General features: G+C 47.1%; 5 protein-coding genes across 12 annotated transcripts; 3 read left to right on the top strand and 2 right to left on the bottom strand.

Moving 5' to 3' along the window:
• Nucleotides 14–1,437, bottom strand: LOC8082740 (protein STRICTOSIDINE SYNTHASE-LIKE 10). The gene has a single exon (XM_002452931.2). It carries the CDS (start codon nucleotides 1,149–1,151, stop codon nucleotides 111–113), a length of 1,041 nt encoding a protein of 346 aa, XP_002452976.1. The 5' UTR covers nucleotides 1,152–1,437; the 3' UTR covers nucleotides 14–110.
• Nucleotides 1,570–3,072, bottom strand: LOC8081986 (protein POLAR LOCALIZATION DURING ASYMMETRIC DIVISION AND REDISTRIBUTION). The gene is made up of 3 exons (XM_002452930.2): nucleotides 2,697–3,072; nucleotides 2,187–2,590; nucleotides 1,570–2,092 (listed from the first exon to the last, which is right to left on the bottom strand). The coding sequence occupies exons 1-3, from the start codon at nucleotides 3,070–3,072 to the stop codon at nucleotides 1,700–1,702; spliced, it is 1,173 nt and encodes a 390-aa protein (XP_002452975.1). The 3' UTR covers nucleotides 1,570–1,699.
• Nucleotides 9,226–20,475, top strand: LOC8081985 (formin-like protein 7). 6 transcript variants are annotated; one of them, XR_002452154.1, is made up of 18 exons: nucleotides 9,226–9,729; nucleotides 10,423–11,123; nucleotides 11,304–11,522; nucleotides 11,602–13,823; nucleotides 13,919–14,039; nucleotides 14,142–14,213; nucleotides 14,505–14,603; nucleotides 14,739–14,780; nucleotides 15,361–15,441; nucleotides 15,558–15,608; nucleotides 15,694–15,775; nucleotides 16,315–16,409; nucleotides 18,685–18,756; nucleotides 18,827–18,943; nucleotides 19,232–19,300; nucleotides 19,403–19,469; nucleotides 19,797–20,203; nucleotides 20,275–20,475. XR_002452154.1 is itself a non-coding variant. In XM_021458975.1 (17 exons), the coding sequence occupies exons 1-17, from the start codon at nucleotides 9,657–9,659 to the stop codon at nucleotides 20,087–20,089; spliced, it is 4,476 nt and encodes a 1,491-aa protein (XP_021314650.1). In that variant the 5' UTR covers nucleotides 9,226–9,656; the 3' UTR covers nucleotides 20,090–20,475. The 6 variants fall into 6 exon arrangements, 4 of the variants coding, with proteins under 4 accessions (XP_021314650.1, XP_021314651.1, XP_021314652.1 ...); XM_021458975.1 differs by having other exon boundaries at nucleotides 19,797–20,475; XM_021458976.1 differs by lacking the exons at nucleotides 18,685–18,756; nucleotides 18,827–18,943 and having other exon boundaries at nucleotides 19,797–20,475.
• Nucleotides 21,417–25,605, top strand: LOC8081984 (leucine aminopeptidase 2, chloroplastic). The gene is made up of 10 exons (XM_002454655.2): nucleotides 21,417–21,781; nucleotides 22,109–22,526; nucleotides 22,626–22,820; nucleotides 22,913–23,138; nucleotides 23,245–23,371; nucleotides 23,460–23,555; nucleotides 23,754–23,831; nucleotides 24,628–24,688; nucleotides 24,802–24,989; nucleotides 25,204–25,605. Exons 1-10 carry the CDS (start codon nucleotides 21,518–21,520, stop codon nucleotides 25,333–25,335), a joined length of 1,785 nt encoding a protein of 594 aa, XP_002454700.1. The 5' UTR covers nucleotides 21,417–21,517; the 3' UTR covers nucleotides 25,336–25,605.
• LOC110434610 (cytochrome c oxidase copper chaperone 1-like) lies at nucleotides 25,755–27,719 on the top strand. 3 transcript variants are annotated; one of them, XM_021458980.1, is made up of 2 exons: nucleotides 25,755–26,422; nucleotides 27,177–27,719. In XM_021458980.1, the coding sequence occupies exon 2, from the start codon at nucleotides 27,211–27,213 to the stop codon at nucleotides 27,463–27,465; it is 255 nt and encodes an 84-aa protein (XP_021314655.1). In that variant the 5' UTR covers nucleotides 25,755–26,422; nucleotides 27,177–27,210; the 3' UTR covers nucleotides 27,466–27,719. The 3 variants fall into 3 exon arrangements, with proteins under 3 accessions (XP_021314655.1, XP_021314656.1, XP_021314657.1); XM_021458981.1 differs by having other exon boundaries at nucleotides 25,755–26,417; nucleotides 27,177–27,619; XM_021458982.1 differs by lacking the exon at nucleotides 25,755–26,422 and adding an exon at nucleotides 26,441–27,045 and having other exon boundaries at nucleotides 27,177–27,619.

Below are 27,772 nucleotides of genomic sequence, written 5' to 3'. Positions count from 1 at the left end.
GCAATTCCGACTGAAACAAGGAAAAAAATGTCCTAAAATACTGTATAGCAAGACTATAAATTTACAAAAAAAAAAAAAAACCAAAGCACTTTAACTAATCATTGAAGTCACTAGTATTCCCTAACCACGGCGACATAAGGTAGTTCTACGGAGCCCATGTACAGCTTGCCGCCATCCCTCTCCACCACCTCCGTTGGCCTCACGCTCTTGGGCCCTTTCATCACCTGGACCATCTGTCCGTCGGCTCCGACCCTGACCGCGAGCAGGTGGCTGTCCGGACCAAAGGGCAGCTCCATCTTCTCCCTGTGCAGCGCCACCCAAAACCCGCCTCTGCCGTCGGCCCTCACATTGTCAGGGTAGCCCGGCAAGTCAGCGAGGTGCTCAGACGTGCCCGCCTTGGGACCCTCGATCCAGTATCTCATCAGCTTGCACGGCCCGGTGAGCGCCACCACGAGGTGTGTCCTGTCGGCGCTAATGGCGAGGCCATTGGGGTACGTGATGCCGGCCTGCAGCACGGTGACTTGGCCCGTCCTGGGGTCGTACTTCATGAGGCGGCCAGACGAGTCGCCGGTGGCCGTCACCCTCTCGTGCTGCGACCGCGGGTAGTTCATGCTGCTATCCGTAAAGAACACGTCCCCGGTGACCTGGTCGACATCGACGCCGTTGGTGAAGCGGAGCGGCACGCCGTCGACCTCCGCGGCCAGCACCGTGGCCTCGCCGCCGCCCGGGCGGACACGCATCAGCCCCTTGTACGCGTCCGCGATGTAAAGGTTGCCTGACCGGCGATGGAACCGCAGGCCCAGCGGGCGGCCGCACTTGCTCTCGGTGAGCTCCGCCGGCCGAGCCCTGGACGCGGTGCAGGCCTCGGCGTCGTAGCCCGGGCTGTACGCGTACGTTGACCAGCCGCGCGCGAACCCGTTCCACTTGAGGACGCGGCCGTCGGAGACGCCGCTGTAAGGGCCGGCGCCCGCGCCGTCGAAGGCGACGCTCTCCGGGCCGCGCAGCATCGATCCACGAAGTGGCAAGTGCTTGCTCCGGCTGCCGTCGATGGTGCTCGTTTCGGAGATGGGGCGAGCCGCGCACGGCAGGAGAAGCAGCAGGACGGCGAGGCACAAGATCGCCAGTGTCCGTGCAAGCTTGTGGATCGCCATGATTTCTTCGGTTTACACGTGCGCAGCGGCAGACGGTGTTCGTGTCGCGTGGGCTTGGTGTCTTGAACCTTGCGTTCGTTTGCTGAAGGCTTTGGTTTGGTGGAGAGAAGCGCAGGCGCCGCCTCCTTTTATTAGCCTGGCTGGAGAAGCTTCTTTACGAATCGGCCAATGGACTCGGACTCGGTGGTCTCGGACGTTCGGATTATCGGACTCGGTTTGATCTTGATGGCCACAGTGCTCTGTTCCGTAATTCCGTTTGCCTTTGGGCCGTGTACATGTTCCAGACGGAAGAACTGAAGGTGACCTCAAATTATCGGACTCGAAAACCAAAACGTTGGAGGTTTTGAAGTACAATAATGCCTCGAGCGCGACTAGAATTGATCTCCCGGTGGGTCAATACAGTTTGAAACCGTGCGCATGCGTTGTTGTTCAGCATAATTTTTCTCGCAAAATGCGTTGAGGTTTGTGAACAACAGATCGATGGGTCCGTGGGCACGGGCACGGGCACGGGCGTGCGGAGATGGCTTCTCCTTGGTCTTGTTGGACTCCTACCTGAGCCTCGACTCGTCGGCGAAGCGGGTGGCGAGCTTGGCGGTGTCGCGCCACCGGCACGCCTCGCGCTCCGTCTCCTTGAGCTTCCGCCGTGCGCGCTCCAGCGCCGACTCCAGCTCCGCGATCCGCGCCTCGTGCCGCGACTGCAGCAGCTGGTGCAGTCTCCGCTCCAGCTCGCGTGCCGACACGCCGCCGTGGGCCGGGCTCTTGATCCCGCTCTCCTCATCACCAACGCACTCGTCGTCCTCGTCCTCCTCCTCCTCGTCGTAGCGGTCTTGGCTCTCGTCGCCGCCTCCGCCGTTGTCTGTCTCTCCGTCGTCGTTGTCGTAGTCGGAGCAGATCGTCGAGTGGCTCCTCGAGGAGGCACTGCTCTTCGGCCCCGCCTGCACCTGCGAGGATCATCAGTTACTCAATCAGAACAGAGCTCATGGTATAATGAGCGATCGAAACGCAGTTTTAACTATTAACCGCGCGGCAACCAACCTCGAGCTGATCATCACGGCGTAGGCGACGAGGACTGTCGTCGTCGTCGTCGTCGTCGTCGTCGTCGTCGTCCGAGGCTCGCTGCAACTGCAAGCGCGATAGCTCCGCCTCTAGCTCAGCTTCCATCCGGTCCATGTCGCGACGCCCATCACCGTCGGACCGGGACAGGGCTCCGTCCTCCTCGCCGCCAGCGCAGGCGACGGGCCCCTTGACGACGCTGGCGCAGTCGGTGGTGCGGTCGACGGAGGCGCTGGGTCGGCCGTTGCAGCTCCGCACGTCCGCCGGCGCCGCCCTGGCGTCGAGAAGCAGGCGCTCCATCTGGGCGCGGAGCTCGGCCATCCTGCTCAGCTCCGCCGCGCTCTTCGACAGTAGCAGCACCAGGCTCGCCGGCAGCGCGTCCTTGCCTGCACGTCATCGTCATACCATACACAAGCGTCATCATCGTCACCACTTGGCCATGCAATGCACGTACGGGAAACAGAGGCGCCCCGCCGACGCGCGCGCACGTACCAAGAGAGCTCCGAGGGGACCCGGGCTCGCGACGTGCCGGCTGGGATGCCACCACCGCCGTGGGCGCGGTCACTTCCGCCGGCTCCTCCTCATGCTTTGCGACTTCGGCGGTTCCAGCGGCGGCGACGGCGTCCTCCTTGGCCTCCGAGGCGCTGGCGCTGGCGCAGTAGCGCGGGAGGAGGCGGATGCGGCATCCGAACCCGCCGCCGCGGCCGCCGCGGCCCCTGTGGAGGATGCGCGACAGCAGGGACCGCGGCGAGGAGCACCCGCGGTCGCGGGCCGCGGAGGCCCTGGTGAGGAGCGTCCCGACGGTGGGAGGCGACGAGGCCGACATGCGCGGTGGCGCCGGCGCCGTGGTGGTTCCATCCGCTGCCATCGGTGACGGAGTGCCTCGCTCGAGTAGCATAGCAGGCTAGCAGCTCAGGCGATTCGACGCCGGCCTGTATCTGTGGAGGATCCGATGCGTTCAGGAATGGAATGGATCGGGACGTGCGGTGGGTGTAAATTTATATAGAGGGCGGTGATGATGGTCATGGGGGGATTGCCATTTGACGCGCGTGGAATTCGAACAGTCGGAGAGGCATTTGCGCTGCGGCCGTGTAAATGAGGCCATTGGATGGTAGGTTCTCCGTATAATTGCGCGCGTAGACTAGGAGCATCCGTATTCATTTACGGCGCTACCAACCGCCGTCGTCGATGTCGCCGGCTCGCCGCCGGGGTCCTTCGAATTCCTGATCCCGTTGGCTCCGACAGTGTGGTCTGAGGGACCGGCGTCGCCGTGCATGCATGTCTTGCGTGCTGGACGATGGCGTTTTCATTGCCGGTTTGGCATGCACTATATGCCTATAAAACAATTAGGCCAGTCTCAATGGTCCATTTCAATGCACCGTTTCCAAAACAAATCTGCTGACAGAGTATCAATGAAACGAACAATGAAACAACCTCCACGATGCATGAGTTTCACCTTGATGTTTCCTAGGCTGGGCAACGCATTTAATTACTGCAAAATGATTGGATCACATGCAAGATGGTGAAACGATTTAGTCCTCAGTGGGGATTTCATTCTGTTTCACCGCGTGGGAAACAACGCCAGCGGAGTTTCACCATGGTGAAACTACTTCCTTCTCTCTTCTCTTCGTTTCATACAAAAAGTGCAGTTTTGCTGACATGACGCTCTAATAAGTGTGCATGACATCCTGGCGAAACCCCCACTGAGACTGGCCTTATACGAGGGAATTGGATCTAAATCCCCGGCCCCTGTCTAATCTAAAATCTAACCGTGTGTTTGGTTGGAGAGCGGAGTGAGCTGGGTCGGAGCGAACCCATTCTCGTGGCTGTTTGGTTGGAGGATGGGAGGGTTGGGTTGGCTCCAGGGTGGAATATTCCTCTCAGATGCGGGTTGGACCCGTCCCTCAAAATCTGGCGGACGGAGCCGCTCCAACCGGGTTGGCTCCCACCAAACACTGAATTCCTTCATCCAAACACTGGATGGAGCCGCTCTGTCCCCAATCCTTCAACCAAACACTAAAATAGGTTGGCTCCGTCCCCAAAAGCAGAAATGCAACCAAACACTGGATGGGTTGACTCCGTCTCCAAAAACTGGGTTGGATCCAACCCAACTCACTCAACCCCCAACCAAACACACGGTAAATAGCAAAGTTCAACGCTGCAAAGCCAGACTGGAGTGAAGGTGCTAGTTGAGGGAGGGAATGATGGCGGGGACGGAGGCCCCAGACCAAGCAGGAGTGGTGGTGGTGGTTGGGTGCGCGCGCTCTAGCTCCAACGGTCAGAGGGAACGCGTGAGCCACCATAAATTGGTCGTCCGTCCCCGTCCTGTGGGAATCCAATCGACACTGCTTGGCGGGAGTTCTCATCTCAACCGGATCATGTGCAGGTCATTGCGTTGTGTTTGCCACCCAACATGTGATAATTTTCAACGGCAGGGCACGTACCCCTTCAGCTTCAAGTCTTCAAGATATGCACGGATACACCCACCAGTCGTTTACAAAGTTCAACTAACCTCGCCCATCCAAATGCATACTGTTTCCAAATTTTCCAATTCATTTGCCTTGTATCTGAATGCTATATATAGCTGTTTGCCTGCGGACCAAATCGATGAAAAGCTCCCGGTAGAATATACTACACCTGGTTAGAGGAACCGGAACATAACAAACGAGTTTTCACTGCGCTCCACTACGAAAGGTAGGAAATAACCAATGTCCATTGATCTGCCTAAGCTCTTCGATGGCACACACAAGAAAATAGAAGAAACAAAGAAAGAGGAGGAAACATAATTGCAAAAATGATGGATACAACAACGATCTGCTTGTAGCCTTCTACAGTGTCATATACTGTGGCTGGTGTCCAGACATGGCCTAGTCTGCTTATAATCTTGTCCGCTGCGGGGATGTGATGTTTTCCGCATCTTGGAAAGGGTTCGACCGAGGCCTTGTTTAGTTCACCCCAAAATCCAAAAAGTTTTCAAAATTTTCTGTCACATCGAATCTTGCGGCACATGCATGAAGCATTAAATATAGACGAAAACAAAAATTAATCACACAGTTTGACTGTAAATCACGAAACGAATCTTTTAACTCTAGTTAGTCTATGATTAGATAATATTTACCACAAACAAACGAAAGTGTTACAGTTTCGAAAACTTTTCAGTTTTCTAAACAAGGCCCCACTGAAGTCTCGCATGGATTTCCTCATCTTCTTCCTCTTTCCGCGGTCATACTCCTCATTCCTAGGAATGAGATGACATGAGTGTCTCAACAAAAAAAAAAAAGTTGTACTCACTCCATCCCAAATTGTAAGTCATTCCATGAATCTTGGAGAGTCAAAGCATTTTCATGTTTGACCAAACTTATAGAGAAAAATACTAAGATTTGTAACGTAAAGTGAGTATATTATGAAAATATAATTAAGGAAGAATCTAATGATACTTAGTTGATATCATATAATAATTATTTTATAATATAAATTTGGTCAAACTTAGAAAAGTTTGACTCTTCAAGATTTTTGGAATGACTTACAATTTGAGATGGAGGGAGTACAATTCAAAAACCAGAAACTCAGAAGTCATAATCTTAAAACATTTAAACATCAAAAAATGATAGAAACATGACTGCAAAACATAAAATAAACACCCCAAGAAAATATATGGTCTATCAACATTCGTCTCATCGACTAAAATCCGTTTTGAGAGGCAGAACAATGCTATACCAGCAATTCAGAATATATTTTAAATCTATACTGAGGTTTTAAACCAATATTGGTGGTTGAGATAAAAGCATCTAGAGCCAGTATCATCAATATTAACAAAGAAAACTCATGCAATACCATCAAGATGAAATGAATCATAAGATTTATTGGCACCTAGTACTTCAATTTATTCAACTTACCATTTATCTAAGACGTAACCAATGCTGGTGGAATTCGAACATTGCAGCTCTGTTGCCATATTATTTGTCATGTCATCATCACCCCACCGTGGAAATGGAAATGATAAGATATATTTATTATTTTATTGAATAAATTTAGTATATTGGATCTGGGAGTGTGCATGAGACTTCTTGTACAGGTGCATTGTTTTGAGATGTTGAAGCTTTAACATCTTCTATGTTGCTATGTTCATTTGAACACTGGTCTTGAGAAACTGTACTAATATCACTGGGCTGACCCTTGTTTGGGTTATGCGTTTACAACTTTGTATCACTTTGGTCATAAACAGTCGAAATTACGTCACGGTTAACATGCCATGATGATCGAAAAATCCATCATGTATCTCACGTCATTCATTTGCTAGACCGACTAGAGCCATCATCGATTGCTATTTTATTTCGTCATGAATTACATGGTCAGCAACAATAGCCAAAGCCTATAGTGGTGAATTGAAACGTCATGAATTTGGTATACGCCAGCATTTGCCACATTATTTGGTGATGATGGATTTGATGTGGCAGCTACCTTGCCATAAACCTACCCCAACCCATTATGGAGGAGGCCCATTTGTTCTTCACATTGTTTGCCCACTAAGCTCATGTTTTGTTGTTTTTTCTATTTAGGCCCATATTACTAGGCTAACCCAAGTGCAATGAAGAATTGACCCATTATTCAAATTTAAATTTCTAAGGACTAGTGTGTTTTGCATCTGCTCATCTTGCTTGAAGCCGCCGGGGGACAAGGTTGTTCGCCAGATGGTGTTGCAGAAGGGGCGCCGCCACCGCCGCCTCCTTCGCGGGTGGCCGGCTTCTTCGCGGGTCATGAAACTCTGGGAGGAGGCAGCCACAACAGTTTGAAGGGGCAGCGCTGCGACGCGAGCTGCGATGGGGAGGGGAAGGGGGCAGAGGCGAGCTGGCCGTAGTGGGGGAGGTCAGAGGTGGCGTCGGTCACTAGACTGGTGGGGGCGAGTGTGTTTTGTCGGACTGCGGCGCGGAGCACCCGAGCGTGAAATTTATTTTACGCCACTCCCGAGTCTTTTGAAAGAGATCCAAGGTTCGATACCTAGGATCAGAAATTTTTTTTTGTATATTTAAACTAGATCGACAGGTGGATTCCACCATTCCTATTTACACTCAATGTCCAACCTGTTCACATAGGATTGTCCATGTCAGCACCATGTTAGATGCTTTAATCACAAATTCATAACTGAGTTGGTAAAAAAACGTCATCTAAAGCACTATTTATTGTAGTGTTTAAGATAAACTCTAAGCTGCAGAAGCGACGAAACGGAGTCCATACATAATTGGGTTGGGTGTGGATACGTACGACGTCTCCCGCTGCCCGGGGCGCCGCGGAATTGCCGGACGTGAAACAAATGGCCTACTCTGCCGCTCGTCGGCTGGACCTTCCTTTCTCACGCTACATTTCACCAGCTTCGTTCGCGTCGCACGCCCAAGCTTGCAGCAGGCTGCGAGTCTGGGACGGCCGACGGGGAATTTTCAGACAATAATGATCCTAGCCCATGATTGCCTGTCCCTGGCAATCTGGCACAACACACGCAAGTCGTTTTTCTTTTTTTGACAACACACGCGCGTGGCGCGTCGTTGTTGATAGACGCCCGGGACCGTCCGATGGCCACGAGAACTCGGGCCTTGTTTAGTTCCAATTTTTTTTTTTTTGCAAAATAAGCGCTGTAACACTTTCGTTTGTATTTGATAAATATTGTCCAATCATAGACTAACTAGACTTAAAAGATTCGTCTCGTTAATTTCGACCAAACTGTGCAATTAGTTTTTATTTTCGTTTATATTTAATACTCCATGCATACATCTAAAGATTCAATGTGTCGGAAAATCTGAAAAATTTTATAAAATTTTTTGGAACTAAACGAGGCCTCGAGAAGGCTTTGCGAAATGGCAGCAGAGGTGGCCACGATGGCCAGGCCACGTCGGACTAGGATAGCATGCCCCACGATGGCGTTACACACCGCGAAGGAAAATTCCACAGCAGGAGCAGGAACAGCAGCACGCCGGCCGGCACTACGACCACGGCAGGCAGGTGACGTGCTTCCAACCCCTTTGGGAGTTGGGACTTTGGGCACAGCACAATCTTGTGGGCTGCACATGAACCAAACTTTGGGCAACCACGGGCACCGCCAATCATCGTCATGTCTCACGTCAGCCACCTACCGGGGCACGTAAGTACGTGCAGTAACTTGAGCTTCCAGCTCCCCTGACGACAAAAACGAGATTGACAGTTTCCTTTGGCCACTCTGTAGATTTTATACAATAATATAGTATTTATCCACTAATTTCACTAGCCATTGTTATCTAGTACCAATGCATTAACATTTCTTTTGTCCAAAGCAATCAGTTTTTTTTTTCTTTTTTAGGAAATCAGTTTTGGTTTTGCTTTGGCTCCAGACCCCCGAATCGCACGTCCTGCCTGGACTGATGATTCCAGTAAAAAAGTTTTGTTCGGAACTTGGCGGCAAATCCAACGACCAACTGCCGACCCTACTCCAGATCCCCGAATCGCACGTCACTGTCTTCTGATTTGTTATTATGTCTGTTATTATAAACTACAAACCCTCTCTCACTTTATTTTGCTAGAAACTAAAAAGGACAGATTTTGGAGGGTGAAAAATAATTGTGAAAGCAACGGACACTTCTTGGTCTTGTTACAAGAAACCGACATCAATTTGTTTTTAAAAACAACGCAACTGCTAACAAGCTATTCACCCAAGGAACACCCTTTCTACAATGTACCTTTCATCAATTAATTGTTGAAAATGAAGAATAATCCAGAGAAAAATCTATGAAATCTCAAGAGTATGATTTAAAAATCTAGAGCTGGTAAACCAAATTGAAGAACCGGAGAGTTCTTCAGTTCATATAGCTGCTCGATCTGGAAATATTCTTATCAAATGAAGTAGGAGTATCAGTTTTTTTTTAAAAAAAACATTTTGACGAAACAATAAAGAATTAAGCAGCCAAAGGTAGAGTCAAGCAGCAACTAGTAGGAAAAAACAAAATAACAGCTGCGCCTTAATAATAAATAAAATAATTAAGTAAATGTGGTCAAACGCCACCGCTTATCGTCTTCCTCCTGCCTTCTCTTCGACCCCGCCCAACTCCAATCTCTCTCCTCTCACCAGTTCTCATTTCTCAAATTGCCAACTGAAATACGCCTGCCTTTTCCCTGCGCGCTCCGATTCGAAACCCTCGTCGGAGTTCTTCAAGAGATTCAACGGAGCCGGAGCAGTAGCAGCTCTTTCCTATCTGCCTGTAATCTTCCTGCTACAGTACATCGCAGCAATTAGCGGCGCAAACCCAAATCCGCACGGCCTGGGCAAGCTATTGAGTTCGGCGGGGCAGGATTCTCGGCGTAGCGTATCCTTCAGCTGTATTGCGAAAGATTGAACCGAATCGATTGCTGGAGTTGAGTCGAGCCAGCTCTTGGAGTTCCTGCGAATAGAAGTGATCCGGAGATTGGAGCTGTTGGTCCTGCCGCGCCATGTCGCTGTTCCGGAAGTTCTTCTATAAGAAGCCGCCCGATGGGCTGCTCCTCATCACAGATAACATCTACGGTAACGGAGTTCTTCATTTGCATTTCCCCGTGCCTTTCTTTAGTTGCGTCCAGTAGACAAATGCTTGTTGTGCTTGTGCCCTAGGCCCCTAGCAGGCTAGCAGCCTAGTGCAAGAAATAGTTCAATTCGACTGTCATGGCGTTATTTGCATTGTCTAAGCTTGATTTAGTTGAGCTGTGATGAGCTTTGGGAGATGCAATCAGAATAATCCGAGCATTCACTAGCAATTGCTCTCAAAGTGTCAGTTTTGGGTGTATCACGAGTGTATTAAAGAGTTAGGAAGTTTTAGTGGTCCTTTTAGATATCATATTTATCTGCTTACGATTTAATCGAGATCAATTGCTTCGATTTTTTTTTCACTCTTTCAGAAAAGGTTTCCTTTTTAGTTGTTAAAAAAATATTTATGCAAATGCACTAGTATATGTAGTTACATTTATTACCATCACCATGGTCATCTAGAATGCTTTAAGATTTGTCCAAAGAACTACAGAATGATTGAAAGATGGATGGTTGCTTAAACACTAAAAATTTTACATTAATCATGACTTCATAAGGCGCATATGATGGTAACAATATTACATGTATCTCGCTCAGAAAAAAAAAGAACATGTACCATCAGTAGCAAGTGATATAGCCACATGGAGTTACACTTGCTTTAGCATGCTTGACTCATATTATTAAATTTTGTTTCAGTTTTTGATCATTGCTTCTCCATGAAAGAGGTGGATGGTGACCATTTTGAAGCTCACATTAGAGGCATTGCAGCAGATCTTCTGGAAAATTTTCACGACTACTCATTCATGATCGCGAATTTTGGGACTAAAGAGGAAGAAAGCCCTATATACCATATTTTGTCTGAGTATGGTATGACTGTATTGGACTACCCTGGCCACTATGAGGGATGTCCACTCCTCACCATGGAAATGATCCACTGCATCTTGAAGTCCAGCGAAAGCTGGCTTTCCTTGGGTCAGCATAACTTACTGCTAATGCACTGCGAACGAGGGAGCTGGCCTGTTCTGGCTTTCATGTTAGCTGCTCTTCTAATATACCTGGGGCATTATTCCGACGAGCAGAAAACACTGGATATGGTCTACAAGCAATCGTCTTTGGAGCTTTTGGAGATGTTTTCACCTCTGAATTCCATGCCTTCTCAAATGAGATATTTGCGCTATATCTCGACGAGGAATGTCATGCCTGAGTGGCCTCCAGCTGATAGAGCCCTCACCTTAGATTGTGTTATTTTGAGGATGGTTCCAAATTTTCACGGCCAAGGTGGCTTCCGTCCAATATTCAGGATATACGGCCCGGATCCACTCATGCCCCCTGATCAGACTCCAAAAGTTCTTTTTTCAACTCCAACGAAAAGCAACCTTGTCCGTTTTTACTCACAGGTAATTGTCTTCTACCGGGTAATTCGTTGTTCTGCTTTTAAGCTGTTAGCTACTGCACTGTCTTGTATAATAGTTTTCCATGTCATAAATCTCTTGAAATATAAAATTCGAATATTTTTTAGATTTTAATCTTCCTTGGTAACCTTCACTAGAAAAGGAATTGACCATTTCTGAACTTAGGCAGATGAACTGGTGAAAATAGACCTTCATTGTCATGTCCAAGGTGATGTTGTCCTAGAGTGTATCAATTTGTATGAGGATCTGGATCGTGAAGAGATGGTTTGCCGAATCATGTTCAATACAGCATTCATCCGGTCAAACATCTTGATGCTTAACCGTGATCATGTAGACATGTTGTGGAATGCAAAAGACCAATTCCCTAAAGATTTTCGGTTTGAGGTAAGTGTTTATGCCAAGTGGCGAACTAGACTATTCCTGCAGTACATGGATTTTTACATGCAACTTCTGTTGATGGTAGGTTATCTTTTCCGATATGGACGCAGTTACTTCACATGTCACAACAGAGCCTGTTATTCATCAAGAGAAACAAGGACTTGGGGTTGAAGAGTTTGCTAAGGTGCTAGATATCTTTAACCATCTGGACTGGTTTGATGGGAAGAAGGATACTATAACTCACACAGCCCAGCTAAAGATCTCAGCCATTACCGATGAACCTGAGACTTTCTTTGATACTCATGAAGAACTTGAATCTGAAAGTTTTCCTGGTGAAATTAATTCATCTAGTGTTGTTCTGAAGATCGGAAATGAATTGGGTATGCTGGTTAGCAGTAAACCGAGACATATCCCCCAAGATTCAAGTTCAGCTGATGTTCAATCCAAATCACAAACCACAGTGCCATCTCGTTCGCGAACGCGACCCACCACAGCATTGTTATCACCTTCTAAGGTTAAGATTTCAAAAACCAGTGCTTCACCAATGGAACTGTCTTCAAGTACAATCATGCCACAACAATCATCTTCACCGGTTCAGCCTCGGCGAGCAATGTCTGACTCTGCAGTCCAAGTAGAGATATCAGAACTAGCATCAACTGAGAGATCTTGTTCACAAACTCCAATTGAACATGAACCTTCCCCTCTGATGGAAAACAGACCAGCATCAACAGCATCTCTGTTACCTTTGTGCACACCACCTCCTCTTCCTCCCCCTCCACCCACTGTCTCATTGCTCCCTGTTCCCGCTAAGTTACCCAAAAATACTAGCACAAGTACCATCAACATTTCCCTTAGAGCAACCGTGCATTCCTCGCCACCTTCAGAACCATCAGTCCCTCCTAAAGATATTTTGAGAACCGAAGAGCTGGTTAAATCACAAGAACCTTCCTACGAAACTCATGGGAAATTACAAACTGATAGTGCTACAGGTCCCAATGATTTATTACTGTCACCAGCTGCTTCATCGTCACTGGATGAGGAATTAAGCAATACAAGAGCATCTCCCTTCACGGATTTGCCTGCAGTACCTCAAAATCCAGACACTAGGCCCTTTGCAATTCAAGCGACAAGATCTGAAACTATCCCACCACCGCCGCCACCACCACCTCCGCCTCCACCAAAATCAGGCATGATGTTGTTTCCTTTGACACACGGTGAAGAGGTAAAAATCACTATAGAAAAAGTTGTACCACATCAGCCTCCACATCCACCACCCCCACCACCATCAGCGCCATTTTCAAGCTCAAATCCATATGATGTATCTGTAATTTCAGCTCCACCAAAGAGAGCTCGGTCTCCACCGCTCCCGCCTCTGCCCCCAGCTTTGGCAAAATCACCATTTTCCTCTCCACGGCCACGATCACCACCTCTGCCTTCTACACTACTTAATGAACCTGAAGTCTCGTTGTCTCAACCGCAGTTTCTAGATAACAAGCACAGTGCAACGATGGAATATCCAGACACCCCGTCTTTGATGCCTACATTTTCACACAGTGTTGCGCGGGTGCAAACACCACCTGTTCCACCTCCTCCACCTCCTCGATCACTGCCAGTGCCACCTCCTCCATCTCGAACACCGCCAGTTCCACCTCCACCACCTCCTCCATCTAGAACACCGCCTGTTCCACCTCCACCTCCTTCTCGAACACCACCTGTTCCACCTCCTCCACCACCTTCATCTCGAACACCGCCTGTTCCACCTCCACCTCCACCTCCTCGAACACCACCTGTTCCACCTCCACCACCACATTCTTCTCAAACACCTCCTGCTCCACCTCCACCTCCACCACCTCCCCCTTCACAAAGTTTTCCATCCTTAAGTAAAAGAAATCGCGTGGCAGCCCCTCATCCACCTCCGCCTCCACCACTGTCATCCCGTGTTACTTCTGCACCATCAGTACCACCTTCACCCCCATTACCTCCTCCTAAGCTAGCTGTGGCCAACAATGCTTCACAGAAGTCACCAACAATCCAACCACCTCCACCTCCACCAGGCCCCCGTCATAAGCTTTCATCACATTCTTTACCTACGAAGGGAAGTGGTGCCAATTCTAACCCTCCCCCACCTCCAGCATTTTCATTTGGTGCAAAGGATCGTAGCACAGCCCGCTCAAAAAGTCCTAGAAGTTTACGTGCCAACCAGGCATCTAAAAGGACCCCGCTGAAGCCATTGCACTGGGTGAAAGTGTCAAGAGCAATACAGGGAAGTTTGTGGGCTGAAACACAGAAGTCTGACGAAGTATCTAGGTATAAGAACATTCTTTTATGGAATTCTTTCTAGTTGTTTTTTTTTGGGGGGGGGGGGGGGTGCGTATATACTTATCCATGCTTATCTTTATCAGGACTCCAGAGATTGATATTTCTGAGCTTGAAAGTCTTTTCTCTGTAACGATGCCAAATATGGAGGCAAAACGGCAACGGCAACAGCCTTCTGTTGCAACAAAGCAAGAAAAAGTTCATCTGGTACTTCTATCCATTCCGATTTGTGCAACAGTTCTCATCTAATTAGTTAAATGATAACTTAAGTGTAAATAAAACAGTTAACTTTGCACTTCTTCAATGCAGATTGACCTTCAGCGTTCAAAGAATTGTGAAATTATGCTGAGAAACATTAAGATGCCACTGCCTGATCTAATGGTAACTTTGTAGGGACATTTTCTTAAGATAGCAATATCTTTGTAGGGCTATTAGGATTAGTGTATTGATAAGAAAGAATTCAAGCATATTGATGCACAGCCTTGCTGGAAGGTTAAAGAATAGATTAGCTAAAGTTCATGTTAAGAATAAGTTATTTGACAGAACCGATCTTTCGGGGTACCTTAATAAATCCATCACATCTGTTGCCGAAAATAAAGTGTCTTGGTGTTCCTTCCGACAATATTTGCTGATTATATTGATTACGTGGGTGGTTTTTTTTTTCTCTTTCAGGGTTCAGTGCTTGCCCTTGATGATTCCGTAGTTGATGGTGATCAAGTAGATTACCTAATAAAGTTCTGTCCAACTAAGGAAGAAATGGAACTACTCAAAGTACATTTTTCTTCCTGCTCTATTCTGCTTTGAAATATTATTAGTTTTCTTGTCAATTGTATTTTGGTATACCAGCAGTATTTGTTTCCATCAGCTTCCTATCTATATTGACATGGTAATTTTCAATTTTTTCAGGGTTATACAGGCAAAAAGGAGAACCTAGGGAACTGTGAACAGGTCTTCTTCTTTTTTCCCTCTGTGATATTCTATTCTCCTTGGACGATGAATTATGTTTGGTAAATGATTGGGAATGCATATGTCACCATTAAGGGACAGGAAAGAGCTTGTTCCTTACATTAGACCTTAATGGAGGGGCGAGCTACTTCCTCCATTTCTAAATACTAGCACTTAGGATCAAATCACACACACCAAGAAGGTCATAAATTGAGAAAAAAAAATCTGTCTAAAACAAGCATGGCAAACAAATTGCAAAGTGGATGATGGTAAATGATGGTTATAGTTATAGTTATTAGGGTTGTTCTAGAAATCCCACCGAGGGCTAAGAAAGTGTCAACTATTTAGAATTGAGGATTAGTTTACGCTGATCGTAAGCAGGAAGATTGCAAGATGGACACAATTTAAATATTCGTGTCTAATATTTGGCTGTTTCTTGTGAGATGGCCATTTTCTACAATCGGTATAGCTAGTTTACCTCTGGGATATATGGCCCTCATTTGTTAACCCATTCCATGCATCGTAAAATGTGCAGTTAATCCCTGAATCAATACATTGCTGATTTTCTTTTGTGTTTGAGAAGTTCTTCTTGGAGATGATGAAAGTACCAAGGGTGGAGTCAAAACTGAGAATTTTGTCATTTAAGATAAAGTTTGTAACACAGGTCAGAAGTACATTGCATCTTTGTGAAATGCTTTCCCCCATGGGGTTATGTTACTGTTCTTGTATATAAATATATAAACATTAAACTATGCTTCATCATTCTTTATATTCTTTCAGGTTGCGGACCTAAAAAGTAATTTGAATACCATCAATTCGGTTGCTGAAGAGGTATGCTGTAAATCATTTAATCAAGTAATCTCCACACTTCACTGGCATGTAACGAGAATGTTCATTTACAATGTTGCAAGACCAGGTTAAGAGTTCTTTAAAACTTAAGCGAGTGATGCAGACGATTCTTTCTTTGGGCAACGCATTAAACCAAGGAACTGCAAGGGGTGAGTCAGCGAACCAAGTGCAATATCAGTATTCACCCTACAAATAAATGACACAACATGGAGGAACACAATGCTCAGTGTTTCACGCTATCAGTTGGTTCTTATTTAATTTCATCACATATTTGGCTTATGCTTTTATACAAAAATATTCATTAAAGGAAATTAAGAGCTGGAGCAAAACTTTACAAGTGCGCTTACAACATTCCAGTTTCCAATAGCACGGCCAATTTCACTGCAATTCTATGACTAGTGTATATCTTGCATTCATGTTCTCTGTGAGGCTCACCTTTTTTGCTATACTTTAATCAACTTGGAAAATAATCAGGAAATATTACACAATCAGTTGATATCTGTGTTATTTCCTTTGGACAGTAATTTTTTGGTTGTGTGCAGTAACTAACTGGATAACCAGCATCAGCCAAAAACTATATACTTGCAAAAGGCATACTTTTAAGATTTAACCTCATGAAATTTGACAGCAGAATGTTGGCTCTTTCACCTATTTTTTTTAGTTTTTTACACATGTGTCCATTTTTCAGGTGCAGCTGTTGGATTTAGATTGGATAGTCTTCTTAAGCTCAGTGATATACGGGCACGTAATAATAGGATGACTCTGATGCATTATCTATGCAAGGTATGACTACCTCCCTCCCCCTCCTCTCCCTGAGACATCCAGTCTAACAAGGTTATGTCTAAGCATATCGCTGACATAGTGCTATCATGTTATGACATAGGTCATAGGTCATTATTGAAGGTTTACTTTTTTTTAAAAGATCCGGTTACCCGGCATTATATATTAATAAGAAAGAGGAAGAGTTTGCAACCTTACATGCGCGAGGTTGGCAGACGGCCATGCGAGGGAGGAATAAGAAAAACTAATTACTCATAATATTTGAGGCTATCCTCCGCTGTCGATAGATTTCTCTTCTCGCTGAGAACCAGTCCTCAAGCTCATCCTTTATTCTTGTCACCACCATGAGCTCTGTGCTCCTCCTGAAATTGAAGACTCTCGCATTTCGTTCCTTCCAAATATGCCAGGCAGTTAGGATTGCCAGCGAGTGTGCCTCCTTGTTGCCTCGTGCTGTTAGAACCAGGAACCAGTCCTCGAGATGAATACTCCCCGACCATTGATCAGGCTCCAGGTTTACATGCGAGCTCCACAGAGCGACCATGCTCCATACCTTCCTCGCATAAGGGAATTCTGTAAATAGATGTGCAGCCGTCTCTAGATTTCTTTCGCAGAGTGCGCAAAAATAGTTATTTTCCCATCCTCTTAGCTGTAGCCTGGCTGCCGTCCAGAGCCGGTCTTGCAACAGCAACCATATGAAGAATTTGATGCGAGGAGTGGCCCAAGCATTCCAAATGAGGGTTGGAAAATTTGAAGTTACATGATCGCTGAATTGAAATTTCATATGCCGAGCGTGCTGAATATTGCCCTGAACTTTCCAGTGTCCAAATGATTTGGTCTCCCTGTTCGCTGGTCAGGTCCAGGTTAAGCAAATTAATGAGTTGGCATAGCATGAAAATATCTCTTAAAAGCTCTGCATTCAGATCATGTGCCACATCGTTGATCCATTGCCCATCAATCATCGCTTCCCGTACAGATCGGTTCTTTATTCGGCTATGTTGGAACAGCAATGGAAAGAGTGATGCCGGTGATCGGCCGTCAATCCAACTCGATGACCAAAAGGATGCTTTTCTCCCATCGTGTACAGTCACTCTTGTCGCTGCCGTAAACAAGGCGACATCAGTTTCATCCACAGGGATTTTCAGTCTAAGCCACGGCTTTGGTGTCTCGCACCAGGCCAGCCATAACCACCGTAGCCGTAAGGCCCTACTGAACCTCTCCAGGTCCAATATACCGAGCCCCCCCCCACTTGAATTGGTCTAGCCACATAAGGCCAAGCAACCTTGCACTTCCCCCTGTAATCTCTCCATCGCCAGCCCATAGAAACCTTCGTCTAATTTTGTCCATCTCTTTATAGCGCTGAGGACTGATCACACAAGCTCCCTTCTGCCTGCAGGATTCTAGAAGTAGACATTGATCCGCTTCCTTCAAACTCAATCATGAAACACGTTGCTCGGAAGCATGAGTGTGCAACCCCGCGTTGCTAGGAAGCACGAGCACACGACCCGCCATGTTGTCTTCTTCCGTCCAGGACTCTATGCCCGGCGGCCTTAGAATGGGAAGGGGCCTCACGGGGCGGCCAGACTGGTGGTGGTGGTGGTGTGTTCAGGGGTGGCGAGGCGGCAGGGGTGCTGCCGAGCAGGCAGCGGGAGACAGCCAGATGGGCGGAGCCAGCGGCTGATGCTAGATGCTCGAGCTCTTCTCCGGTTAGGGTTAGGGGTGGGCGGGATGGAGCAGCGGGGGTGGGCGGTGGGCGGCGCGGCTTGTGGCAGGAAGCTGCTGGCCAGGGGCGGCGATGGAGGCCGGAGGTGGGAGTGTGCTGGTGCGGTTCAAGGAAGAAGAACAGTCATGCTCTTCCCAAAGCGACCGGGTGCGGCATAACGCGCTCCTTCATTCATTAGTGCGCTGAAGAGTTGATTTGTTTTCAGGATTTTATTTTTCTTCTTTCTATTTCTTTACATCTGTGACCTCCAATGCCCAGTTTGTGGTTCCCCTTTCTTCCTTTGTTGTAGTGACCATATTAGAAGATCAAATGTGCCGTTTTGGCAAAATACACCCCTGCAATGAGTTCCTCCTGCTGTGAGCTGCAGCTTCTTTCCATGAAAAAGGTTGTCATCAACCAATCTGTGTGACTTTGAACTAGTGTCCTTACTTCCATTGTATTAGCACAGAGTTTCCCCACGAACTGTATCTTTGTACCAATACGCGGCATGTTTGCATTGTTCATTTTATGTTGATGATGAACTCTGTTGCTCTTTCTCAAAGTTCTTTGTTTGAACAGATTCTTTCTGATAAGCTTCCTGAAGTTCTTGACTTCAGCAGGGATCTTGCAAATTTAGAACCTGCATCAAAGGTAGTTTAGATCTAATGCTAGATAGATCCTTGTGGTTTTGTTCTTCTACTGACAGCTGGAGTAAAAACAGATACAACTGAAGGAGTTAGCAGAAGAAATGCAAGCAATAACTAAAGGACTGGAAAAAGTGGAGCAGGAACTGGCAACATCTGAAAAGGATCCTCCAGAGACAGAGATATTTTACAGGGTTGGTTTCCCAGTATTTTAGTATAACTGGTGCTATTAGAGTAGATAGTGATAGAGCTTCGTTGTGGAAGAAAAGCTCACCAAAGACACTTTATGAGGCCTAACACATGGGATCCCACATTCCACATTTATTTTATTTCTGGTCATGTCTCTTGTTCTTTCATTTGTATCTCTAGTATGCACAATAGACCGATGAGGAAAAGATGAAGATGCCATCATCACACTATTAGCATATTGATTATATGGTCTGAAGATTTTTCTTTCTTTCTTTCTTTCTTTTTTATTTCAGAAATTGAAGTTATTCCTTGCTGATGCCCAAGCTGAAGGAAGGTCATTAGCTTTCCTTTACAGCACTGCGGTATGTCAAGACTCAACAGTATCACTATCCTGATGCATTATGCATGTCATCTACTTGCAGGCTGCACACGCTTTGTGCTAAAGAATATTATTTTACTTGCAGGGGAAAAGTGCCGATTCTCTAGCACATTATTTTGGTGAAGATCCTGTGCGGTGTCCTTTTGAGCAAGGTATTTTCTTTTGAGCTGAAAAGCTTAGTTATCCTACTATCGTGCAAAAAGCTAAGATTAATGGGTACAAAAGCTAGATGGATGTCTATAGGTGTGGGAGACATGTTTGTTTAAAAGAAAAGGTAACTAGACATGTTTATATAAACTAAAAGAAAAGGTAACTTGGATATTAAAATCTAATCGACTTGTTTTTTAGGAGTTACAGATAGCTTATTGGGGCTTTGAGCATTCCTGTTCCAAATCAGAGCACACCAAATCTTCACATTGACAGCAATCTACTTTTGGATTTTCTAAACAGTTATGATTGCTTCTCATTTGTATGTTCAGTTGTCTCAACATTGCTAAGCTTCACGAAGACGTTTGAGCGGGCCCATGACGAGAATGTTAAGCAGTTGGAGCTGGAAAAGAAAAGAGCCCAAGCGGAAGCAGAGAAAGAGAAGCCCAAACTAACTGCCCACAAGAAGGGGGAATCACTGGAGCTTGGAATTTCGAAAGAGAAGGCCAAACTAATTGCCCACAAGAAGGGGGAATCGCTGGAGCTTGGAATTATAAAAGAGAAGGCCAAACTAACTGCCCACAAGAGGGGGGAATCACTGGAATTTGGAATTTCAGGCCGGTGACGGTGACTCACCTTCTTGCATCTACATAGCACGCACTTCACTAGTTTCGTGCCACTTGATCACCTAGACCAGTGGCAGAAAGTTTTGTAGCACTCCTTCAGGCAGTATGACAAGGTAAACCGCTATGGGAGCTGTCATGTCAATATAACAGGAGCACAATTTGTCGTGCTGACGTTGTCTTACAGTTTTTGCTTTCAGGAAGGTAGGGAGAAGTAATGTTGTGTAGTCCTAATATAACAGTTCACTTGATGTACATAACAGTTTTAAGATCTGTTGCTGTTGTAAAGAAAGGTTCCACAAACACGGTTGGCTGACGAAAGGGGCTGCAGTCTCTTGGTTATCTTGGGGAATTCCCCTGTTATAACAAATCTGTAATCTTGTGTCCATACCATGTGCACTCTCCATGATCCGGTAAAATCTGTTTGCGCTAACATTGTCTTACAGTGCTGTGTTAGTCCTAACATATAAGAGTTCAATTAGTTAGCAGATAATCTGAAGTGTGCCGCTGGTTCTTGATGTACATAGCAGTTTCAGATCTGTTGTTGTTGTAAAGAAAGGTACCACAAACGCGTTTAGATCACCAAAGGAGCTGCAGTCTATTATTGGTTATCTTGGGTACTTCCCCTGTAATAACAAATCTGTACTCTTGAAAAGTGCATACATTCTCCATGTACCGATGCTTTTGTACAGAGCGATGTGGCACAATCACTTGATCCAAACCATTGATGTCTGGAGCAGCCCAGCAGGTTACTGTTTTTTTTTTAACCCGTGCTTTCTTATTTGTCCAGAAATCTGATAGAAAAAAAACTGTGACAGCATTGCGGCCGCAAGCCCGCAAGGATTCGCAAAATGGTAGCAGTGTGGAAGCCATTCATCCATCTGTAGGCTGTGACGCTGTGTAGCCCGAGAGCGCCGCCGGCCGTGACGCCATGCTCCGGCCGCCGTTGACACCATTGACAATCCCACGGTGGAGCTGGAGCGGTAGTCGGCGTCTCCATCGTTTCCATCACTGCAGCCTCGCGCTTCTCCGTAAAACAAACCCAATAAAAACCTGATCCTGATCTGATCCAGGAACTCTGAAAATCGTAAAGCCTGGTCCACTTTTTTTTTTTTTCTGAGCAGGACTCCTCGAGGTGCACGCTATGCTCCGGACGAGCACACGTCTCCCCACCCCAACGCCCAATACGACGGGACTCTCCCGGCCTCTCCAACGACAAGCTTATTGGCAAAGAAGCCCGTTACTGACATGTGGGCCGAGCTGCCTTCGGTCCCACTAGTCAGAGACACGAGTTAGAAGGCACCGACGTGGACAGTGGAGGGCAGCCGTACCGTATCCGCAGTGGCTGACGCATACAAGGGGGGCCGTCCCGATCGGACGGCTGGGGACGCAACCGCGGCCGATATATACCTCGCCTCCGCGCTGCCTCCATGGCCACCGCCGCATCCACCACTTCCGCCGCCGTGCTCGCCTCCAGGCTCCTCCTCCGCTGCTCGCCGCGCCTGCTGCGCCGCCTCAGCGTGTCCCGCGCGCCGCACGCGGCACTCGCGTCGTCGTCGGGCCGCGGCCTCCCGCCCCTCGTCCGCCACTCGCTCGGTCACCGCGCCCGGATGGGGCACACCGCCGCCGCTGCGGCCGTGGCCGCCGAACCCGCTCTCGGCCTCACCAAGCCCAACGCCATCGAGCCGCCTCAGGTGTGTGTAACCTCGCGCGCGTTCCTGCCATGCCACTGGTTCCCGTCTACTAGTGCTTCGAATCGTCGTGGATTCGCCTGCTTTGTCAGTGCCCACAATCCATCTCCAACAAAAGCTTTTGCTACTGTCGTAGGTTGACTTGATCATGACTTACCGTTCGCGCGCTAAAACAAGCGCTAGATCGAGATCAGAACTAGCGTTTTCTTTCCCTCTCCAAAACTGTCCATCTTCGTTTACGATTTATCGATTTGATCCGTGGGAAGTCAGTCGCTTCTTGCCTCCTACAGTGAGTGAGCTTCAACCTGTGCTCTCCTCTCGTTCTTCCAGGTCACCTTTTCCGCTAAAGACGTCGAATTCTCCGAGTGGAAGGGCGATATTCTCGCCGTCGCGGTCACGGAGAAGGATCTGTCCAAGGATGCCGACTCCAAGTTCGAGAATGCCGTCTTGAAGAAGCTGGACGGCCAGCTCGGCGGCCTCCTGTCGGAGGCTGCGGCGGAGGAAGATTTCACCGGGAAGACGGGGCAGTCGGTGGTTCTCCGCCTCGCGGGGCAGGGCTTCAAGAGGGTGGGCCTGATCGGTCTTGGCCAGAACGCCCCGTCCACCGCTGCCGCTGGCCGAGGTCTCGGCGAGTCGGTCGCGTCGGTTGCCAAGGCCGCCCAAGCTAGCACCGCTGCAATTGTTCTTGCCTCCCCCAGTGGGATCCAGGAAGAGTTCAAGCTGACTGCTGCAGCTGCAATTGCTTCCGGTACTTGATTCTCCTGCACACGTTTCGTTTCCTTTTCTGATGTGATGGTTATGGAGTGCAGTGGATTGATGCTGAATTTTCTGCTGATCTGAATCGCAGGAACCGTGCTGGGGCTGTATGAGGACAGCAGATACAAGTCTGAATCAAAAAAGGTGCACCTGAAGCAGGTTGATATTATTGGACTGGGTTCTGGTGCTGATGTGGATCAGAAACTTAAGTATGCTAATGACCTTTCGTCGGGTGTGATATTCGGAAGAGAGCTTGTGAACTCTCCTGCAAATGTCCTTACCCCTGGTCAGTAGATCTTTCCTCAAACATTGATAGTTCTTCATAGATTTATTATCAGTAATAGTAATACTTATTGCAGCCATCCTTTGTCCTTTCAGCTGTGCTTGCGGAGGAGGCGTCAAAGATCGCTTCTACTTACAGTGATGTGTTCACAGCCACAATACTAGATGTAGAGAAATGCAAAGAATTAAAGATGGGTTCCTACTTGGGAGTTGCTGCAGCTTCTGCTAACCCTCCCCACTTCATCCATTTGTGTTACAAACCGACTGATGGGAACGTCAAGAGAAAGCTGGCTATTGTTGGGAAGGGTTTAACTTTTGACAGGTTTGTAGTACTTGCAACATATAGTGGGTTTATGAAAACCTAGAAGTAGACACGGAGGTGGAACAGTTTGTTATTTTTCTTATGCTTGATTTGCCTATGAATCCAGTGGTGGCTACAACATTAAGACCGGACCAGGCTGCAGCATCGAACTGATGAAATTTGACATGGGTGGCTCTGCAGCTGTATTTGGTGCAGCTAAAGCTTTGGGACAAATCAAGCCTCCTGGAGTAGAGGTACTTCATTTTTCACAGCCTGCCGCTTGTAGATTTTACACATATTACTTTATCTGTTTAATTTTTATATGATTTTTCCTTTTCACAGGTTCACTTTATAGTCGCTGCCTGTGAAAATATGATTAGTGGCACAGGCATGAGACCCGGTGACATTGTAACTGCTTCTAATGGGAAGACAATTGAGGTATGCTTTTTCCAACACATTATAAATGACCAGAATCTGTATGAAGCTTTGTTACAAGGGATGATTATCCTGCTTGTATTAAATGTAGAGCCATAGCGGCTTGTACTAAATGTAGAGTCTTAGCAGTCATAGACCATAGTTCTGCTCCATGTCTGCTGGTTTTTACTAAACTTTACCTTTGTGAATGGATTTCTTCAGGTAAATAACACTGACGCGGAGGGAAGGCTAACACTTGCTGATGCTTTGGTCTATGCTTGCAACCAAGGTGTTGAAAAGGTAATACAGTTTCATTTGAAAGTTATGTACATGTTGTCGGTAGTGTATTTCTAATGTAGTCATCCTCATTTGGGGAAATGATTTATTCAATACCCCCTCTGATTCCATAAGGGCACTCCCAATGCAAGACTCTATCACAGAGTCCAAGACAATTAATTACATATTATTTATGGTATTTTGCTGATGTGGCACTGTATTTATTGAAGAAAGAGGTAGAAAAAATAAGACTCCAAGTCTTATTTAGACTCCAAGTCCACATTGTTCGAGGTAATAAATAACTGTAGACTCCATGATAAAGTCTGCATTGTGAGTGCGCTAAGTAGTTTAGGACGTCGACACGATCTCCAATATAACACTTTGACTTAAAATTTTGTAAAAGGATAGTATTTTAAATAGAGACATTTATAAATTGTGAAGGTAATTTCTATGATGAATCTAGTAACATTAACCAGTGTTGATGAGCCAAGCTAAAGAATTTGAACAACGAGAATCATAAAACAGCCTACATTTTTAATTGGAGGGAGTATGCACTACAATTGATTCATCACTATTTAATGAGTCAGTTGCACTTGTCAGTGTACAAGTGGTAAAATGTTGAGACACATAATTGCAGAAACATTGTTGGCTATACTCCATTTAGAGTTGCAGGGGATTGGTTATGCAGAATTCGATTTAGATTTGGTTTAATTAAGCTCTCAAGATGCTTTGTTATCTTTTGGAAGGCTATGTACAAGTAGGCCACGTGCTGCTAGTGTTGAGCTAGTTGACTTCATCTGTGTGATTATATCAATTGCAGATTATTGATTTGGCAACACTGACTGGCGCTTGTGTTATCGCACTTGGGCCTAGCATTGCCGGTAAGTCAAATGTTTAGCTCATGCATCCACCTGCACCCTCCGCCTTGTCGTGCTCTGAACATGGAGCATTACATTATTTTATTTCTGCATACTGAAAGAGACATTTTCGATAGGGGTTTTCACGCCAAGCGATGAGCTAGCCAAGGAGGTTACCGCTGCTTCTGAGGTATCAGGTGAGAAGTTTTGGAGACTGCCACTGGAGGAGAGCTACTGGGAATCTATGAAGTCCGGTGTGGCTGATATGGTCAACACTGGCGGTAGGCAGGGAGGTTCTATTACCGCTGCCCTGTTCCTGAAACAGGTACATTTCTGTTTTCGACACCTAAATGAAATTCGATCATAGCGATAGGATCATTGGAGTGGCGTGAACCACTTTGTGCATAGTAGCTCTATAACAAATGCTCGTTCCTTTCCGTCTGCTTTAGCTGAACGAACCACTTTTCTCAATGACGCTTCGGCCAAGACTTCCAGAGCAGTGTACTAACGGCGTGCTGCCTCTGTCTCTCTTGTTGCAGTTCGTTGACGAGAAGGTCCAGTGGATGCACATCGACATGGCCGGGCCAGTGTGGAACGACAAGAAGCGGGCTGCCACCGGCTTCGGCGTTTCGACCCTGGTGGAGTGGGTCCTCAAGAACTCCTCGTCATGAACAAAACCCCTTCGGCCCTTCCCCACATGTTACATGCTTTTCCAAGCTGCCAGCGGTGAAGAAAGGTGGAGAGGGTTTACCATGGTTTTTTTCCCCCCTTTTGTGCTACCATTCCATTCCACAGTTGCAGCCTTGCAAACTGCAGACCCGCCTCTTGGCATGCCAAGTGGGCGTGTGTGATACCGTTGTGATAGAATAATCATCATAAAGGGTTTGGACTTTTAGAACGCCTCTCTTGTGTCGTCACGAGTCGTGTTGGTTCCTGCTGTCCCTGAATGAAAGAAAGCGGCGTGCTGCCGGCTGCCGGTGCTGTGGTGTAACGTGTCTCGGTCGAGTGAAATAACGTTTGTTCCTTCTGTTTGTGCCCTTGGCGTACGCCAAAGAAAGCTGTGTCGGCACTGAACTTCCCCGTGATACCCTCCGGAGACGTTGCTTTGCCTTGGGAAAGTCAAAAGATTTTGCTTCCTCCACAGGGCACCAGTTAGGCATCGTATTCGTGCAGCGTCTCTCTCAACCTTTGATGTGCCAGGTGAGGCACGTCGCTCGTGCGTACTCCATTCGACTTGTCTTCTCGGACCACCGCACAAGTGTGTGTGTGTGTGTGTGTGTGAGTCAGTGAGTGTGACGGACTGACGAGTGGCGGCGTGTCGCGAAAAAGGCCATCGGGGAAGAGGGAGAGGGACGTTCCTGTGAGGAAAAAAACGTCACAGGTGACGTGGACACTGACAAGTGGGCTCCATGTTAAGCGGGCCCATGCAGCCCGGCAACGGTTTCGCTTTCGCCTCTCGCGGCCACAGCCCAGCAACGTCCGTGGGTTTCGCCTCTCGCGGTCACAGCCCATCAATGTCCGTGGGCCGCGGAGGCCATTTTGCCGGCCTCTTTGCTTTTTTTTCTTTCTTGTGCGGCAAGAAGGGAGGGGGAAGAGAAGAGGGCCACGCGCACGGCCGCCGCGCCGCAAGCAGAGAGGGAGAGAAACCGCGGCACGACTGCACGAGACAGGCCATTCGCAGCCGGCCGCCCCCCCTGCCCCACGGTTCGCCGGCGCGCGGAAACGAACGTCGGCGGGTTCTTCCTGCCTCCAGGCAAGGCAAGCTTCCTCCCCTTTCTGGCTTTCTCACCTGCCCCACATGACAGTCCCGTTGCCTGTATGATTTTGGACTTTATTTTTATTATTATTATATTCGCTTGTATGTATTCGAGATTTTGTGTCGATTGATGAAAGATTTGTGACTTTGATAAACCTAGTTCCGCTAGATGATTAAACTCCGCTGCTCAATTGTTGCTTGTTTGGTGAATCGAGTAAGGCAGTGGTATGCATGCTTCAAATTAAAAGGAGCAAAATTTTCAGACCAAGGAGACCACTCTGGTTTGGTTTGTTGTTATTTCAATTGTTCGACGGAGTGCAAATTCACCGTTGCGTTATGTTGTAGTCATGAAAATTTCACAAAATCAAACTAATTATATGTTGTTTAGCCTCGTCTTAGTTTTTTCGTTTTCTGGTTCTGATCTGCCAACTTCAGTTCAGACTTCAGACTACCTGGGAGTGTTGGTGATACTTCATAGGGTGGGGGTGAGAACTGCTAAAAAACATGGCCTTTTTTAAAATTCTCATAATCTCTCCCTAATTCCCTCCAGTCTCCAATGACTATGGGGCACTGTTTATCTGAACAAGCGTCTGAAGGGATAAGAGTGTCTAATTCTTGAGAACTGGTTAGTACTGCTGAGATTTTACTTGGAGCAGTTGATCCAATTGTTGCTGTATACTCCTACTCCAGATGAGATTATGGAAATATTTGCATTGATGATGCACAGAGTGATGCCCTTTTGCCCTCATTTTGCAGATAATAACTAGTGCCCGAAACACTGCTGCTGAAAATGGGCAGCGCTGAAGTCCCACTGCCTGTGGCCGTGCCGTCACCTGAAATCCCAGCTATGAGCGGAGGGTCAGCCACCGTCACCGCCGCTGCAGCTCCTGCTACCGAATCGAAGCCGAAAAAGAAGATATGCTGCGCGTGCCCTGATACAAAGAGGCTGAGAGATGAGTGCGTCGTCGAGCATGGTGAACCTGCTTGCACCAAGTGGATCGAAGCTCACAAGCGATGCCTCCGTGCTGAGGGGTTTAATGTCTGAATCTTTTTATCATGTAGTCTGTTGCGTTCACTTTCGTAGATTCAATTCATAGAACAGGCGAGATGCAGCCGGGGAGCTTGGTGCCCGAGACTTGTAGATTTGCTGCCATGTTTTGTTCCCAGAGAATAAAATGAATAGCGAGTGTTCCCTAAAAGGAGAGAATGGTGTTTCATGACGAGGGGATTATGAATTTACTTATAATGCCTTAATGCCTGGAGTCGTACGGCAGAGGAAAATGAAAATTGTGTTGGCGATGAACCACATTTGAGAGCGAGATTATTGAAATTTATTCACTAATCATTGCAAT

This window comes from Sorghum bicolor, chromosome 4 (assembly GCF_000003195.3).
Source record: "Sorghum bicolor cultivar BTx623 chromosome 4, Sorghum_bicolor_NCBIv3, whole genome shotgun sequence".
NCBI lineage: Eukaryota > Viridiplantae > Streptophyta > Magnoliopsida > Poales > Poaceae > Sorghum > Sorghum bicolor.
The sequence above is the reverse complement of the archived record's forward strand: the minus strand, read 5'-3'. Positions and strand labels throughout refer to the sequence as shown.

Bases quoted from the DNA above. Each gene is read 5' to 3' on its own strand.
- LOC8082740 (XM_002452931.2), bottom strand. From the start codon at position 1,151: ATGGCGATCCACAAGCTTGCACGGACACTGGCGATCTTGTGCCTCGCC.
- LOC8081986 (XM_002452930.2), bottom strand. From the start codon at position 3,072: ATGGCAGCGGATGGAACCACCACGGCGCCGGCGCCACCGCGCATGTCG. The intron at 2,591-2,696 runs GTACGTGCGCGC...GATGACGTGCAG, and splicing joins GTCCCCTCGGAGCTCTCTTG to GCAAGGACGCGCTGCCGGCG. The intron at 2,093-2,186 runs GTTGGTTGCCGC...TGATCCTCGCAG, and splicing joins GCCGTGATGATCAGCTCGAG to GTGCAGGCGGGGCCGAAGAG.
- LOC8081985 (XM_021458975.1), top strand. From the start codon at position 9,657: ATGTCGCTGTTCCGGAAGTTCTTCTATAAGAAGCCGCCCGATGGGCTG. The intron at 9,730-10,422 runs GTAACGGAGTTC...ATTTTGTTTCAG, and splicing joins CATCACAGATAACATCTACG to TTTTTGATCATTGCTTCTCC. The intron at 14,781-15,360 runs GTCTTCTTCTTT...GTGTTTGAGAAG, and splicing joins ACCTAGGGAACTGTGAACAG to TTCTTCTTGGAGATGATGAA.
- LOC8081984 (XM_002454655.2), top strand. From the start codon at position 21,518: ATGGCCACCGCCGCATCCACCACTTCCGCCGCCGTGCTCGCCTCCAGG. The intron at 21,782-22,108 runs GTGTGTGTAACC...TCGTTCTTCCAG, and splicing joins ACGCCATCGAGCCGCCTCAG to GTCACCTTTTCCGCTAAAGA. The intron at 23,832-24,627 runs GTAATACAGTTT...TATCAATTGCAG, and splicing joins GCAACCAAGGTGTTGAAAAG to ATTATTGATTTGGCAACACT.
- LOC110434610 (XM_021458980.1), top strand. From the start codon at position 27,211: ATGGGCAGCGCTGAAGTCCCACTGCCTGTGGCCGTGCCGTCACCTGAA.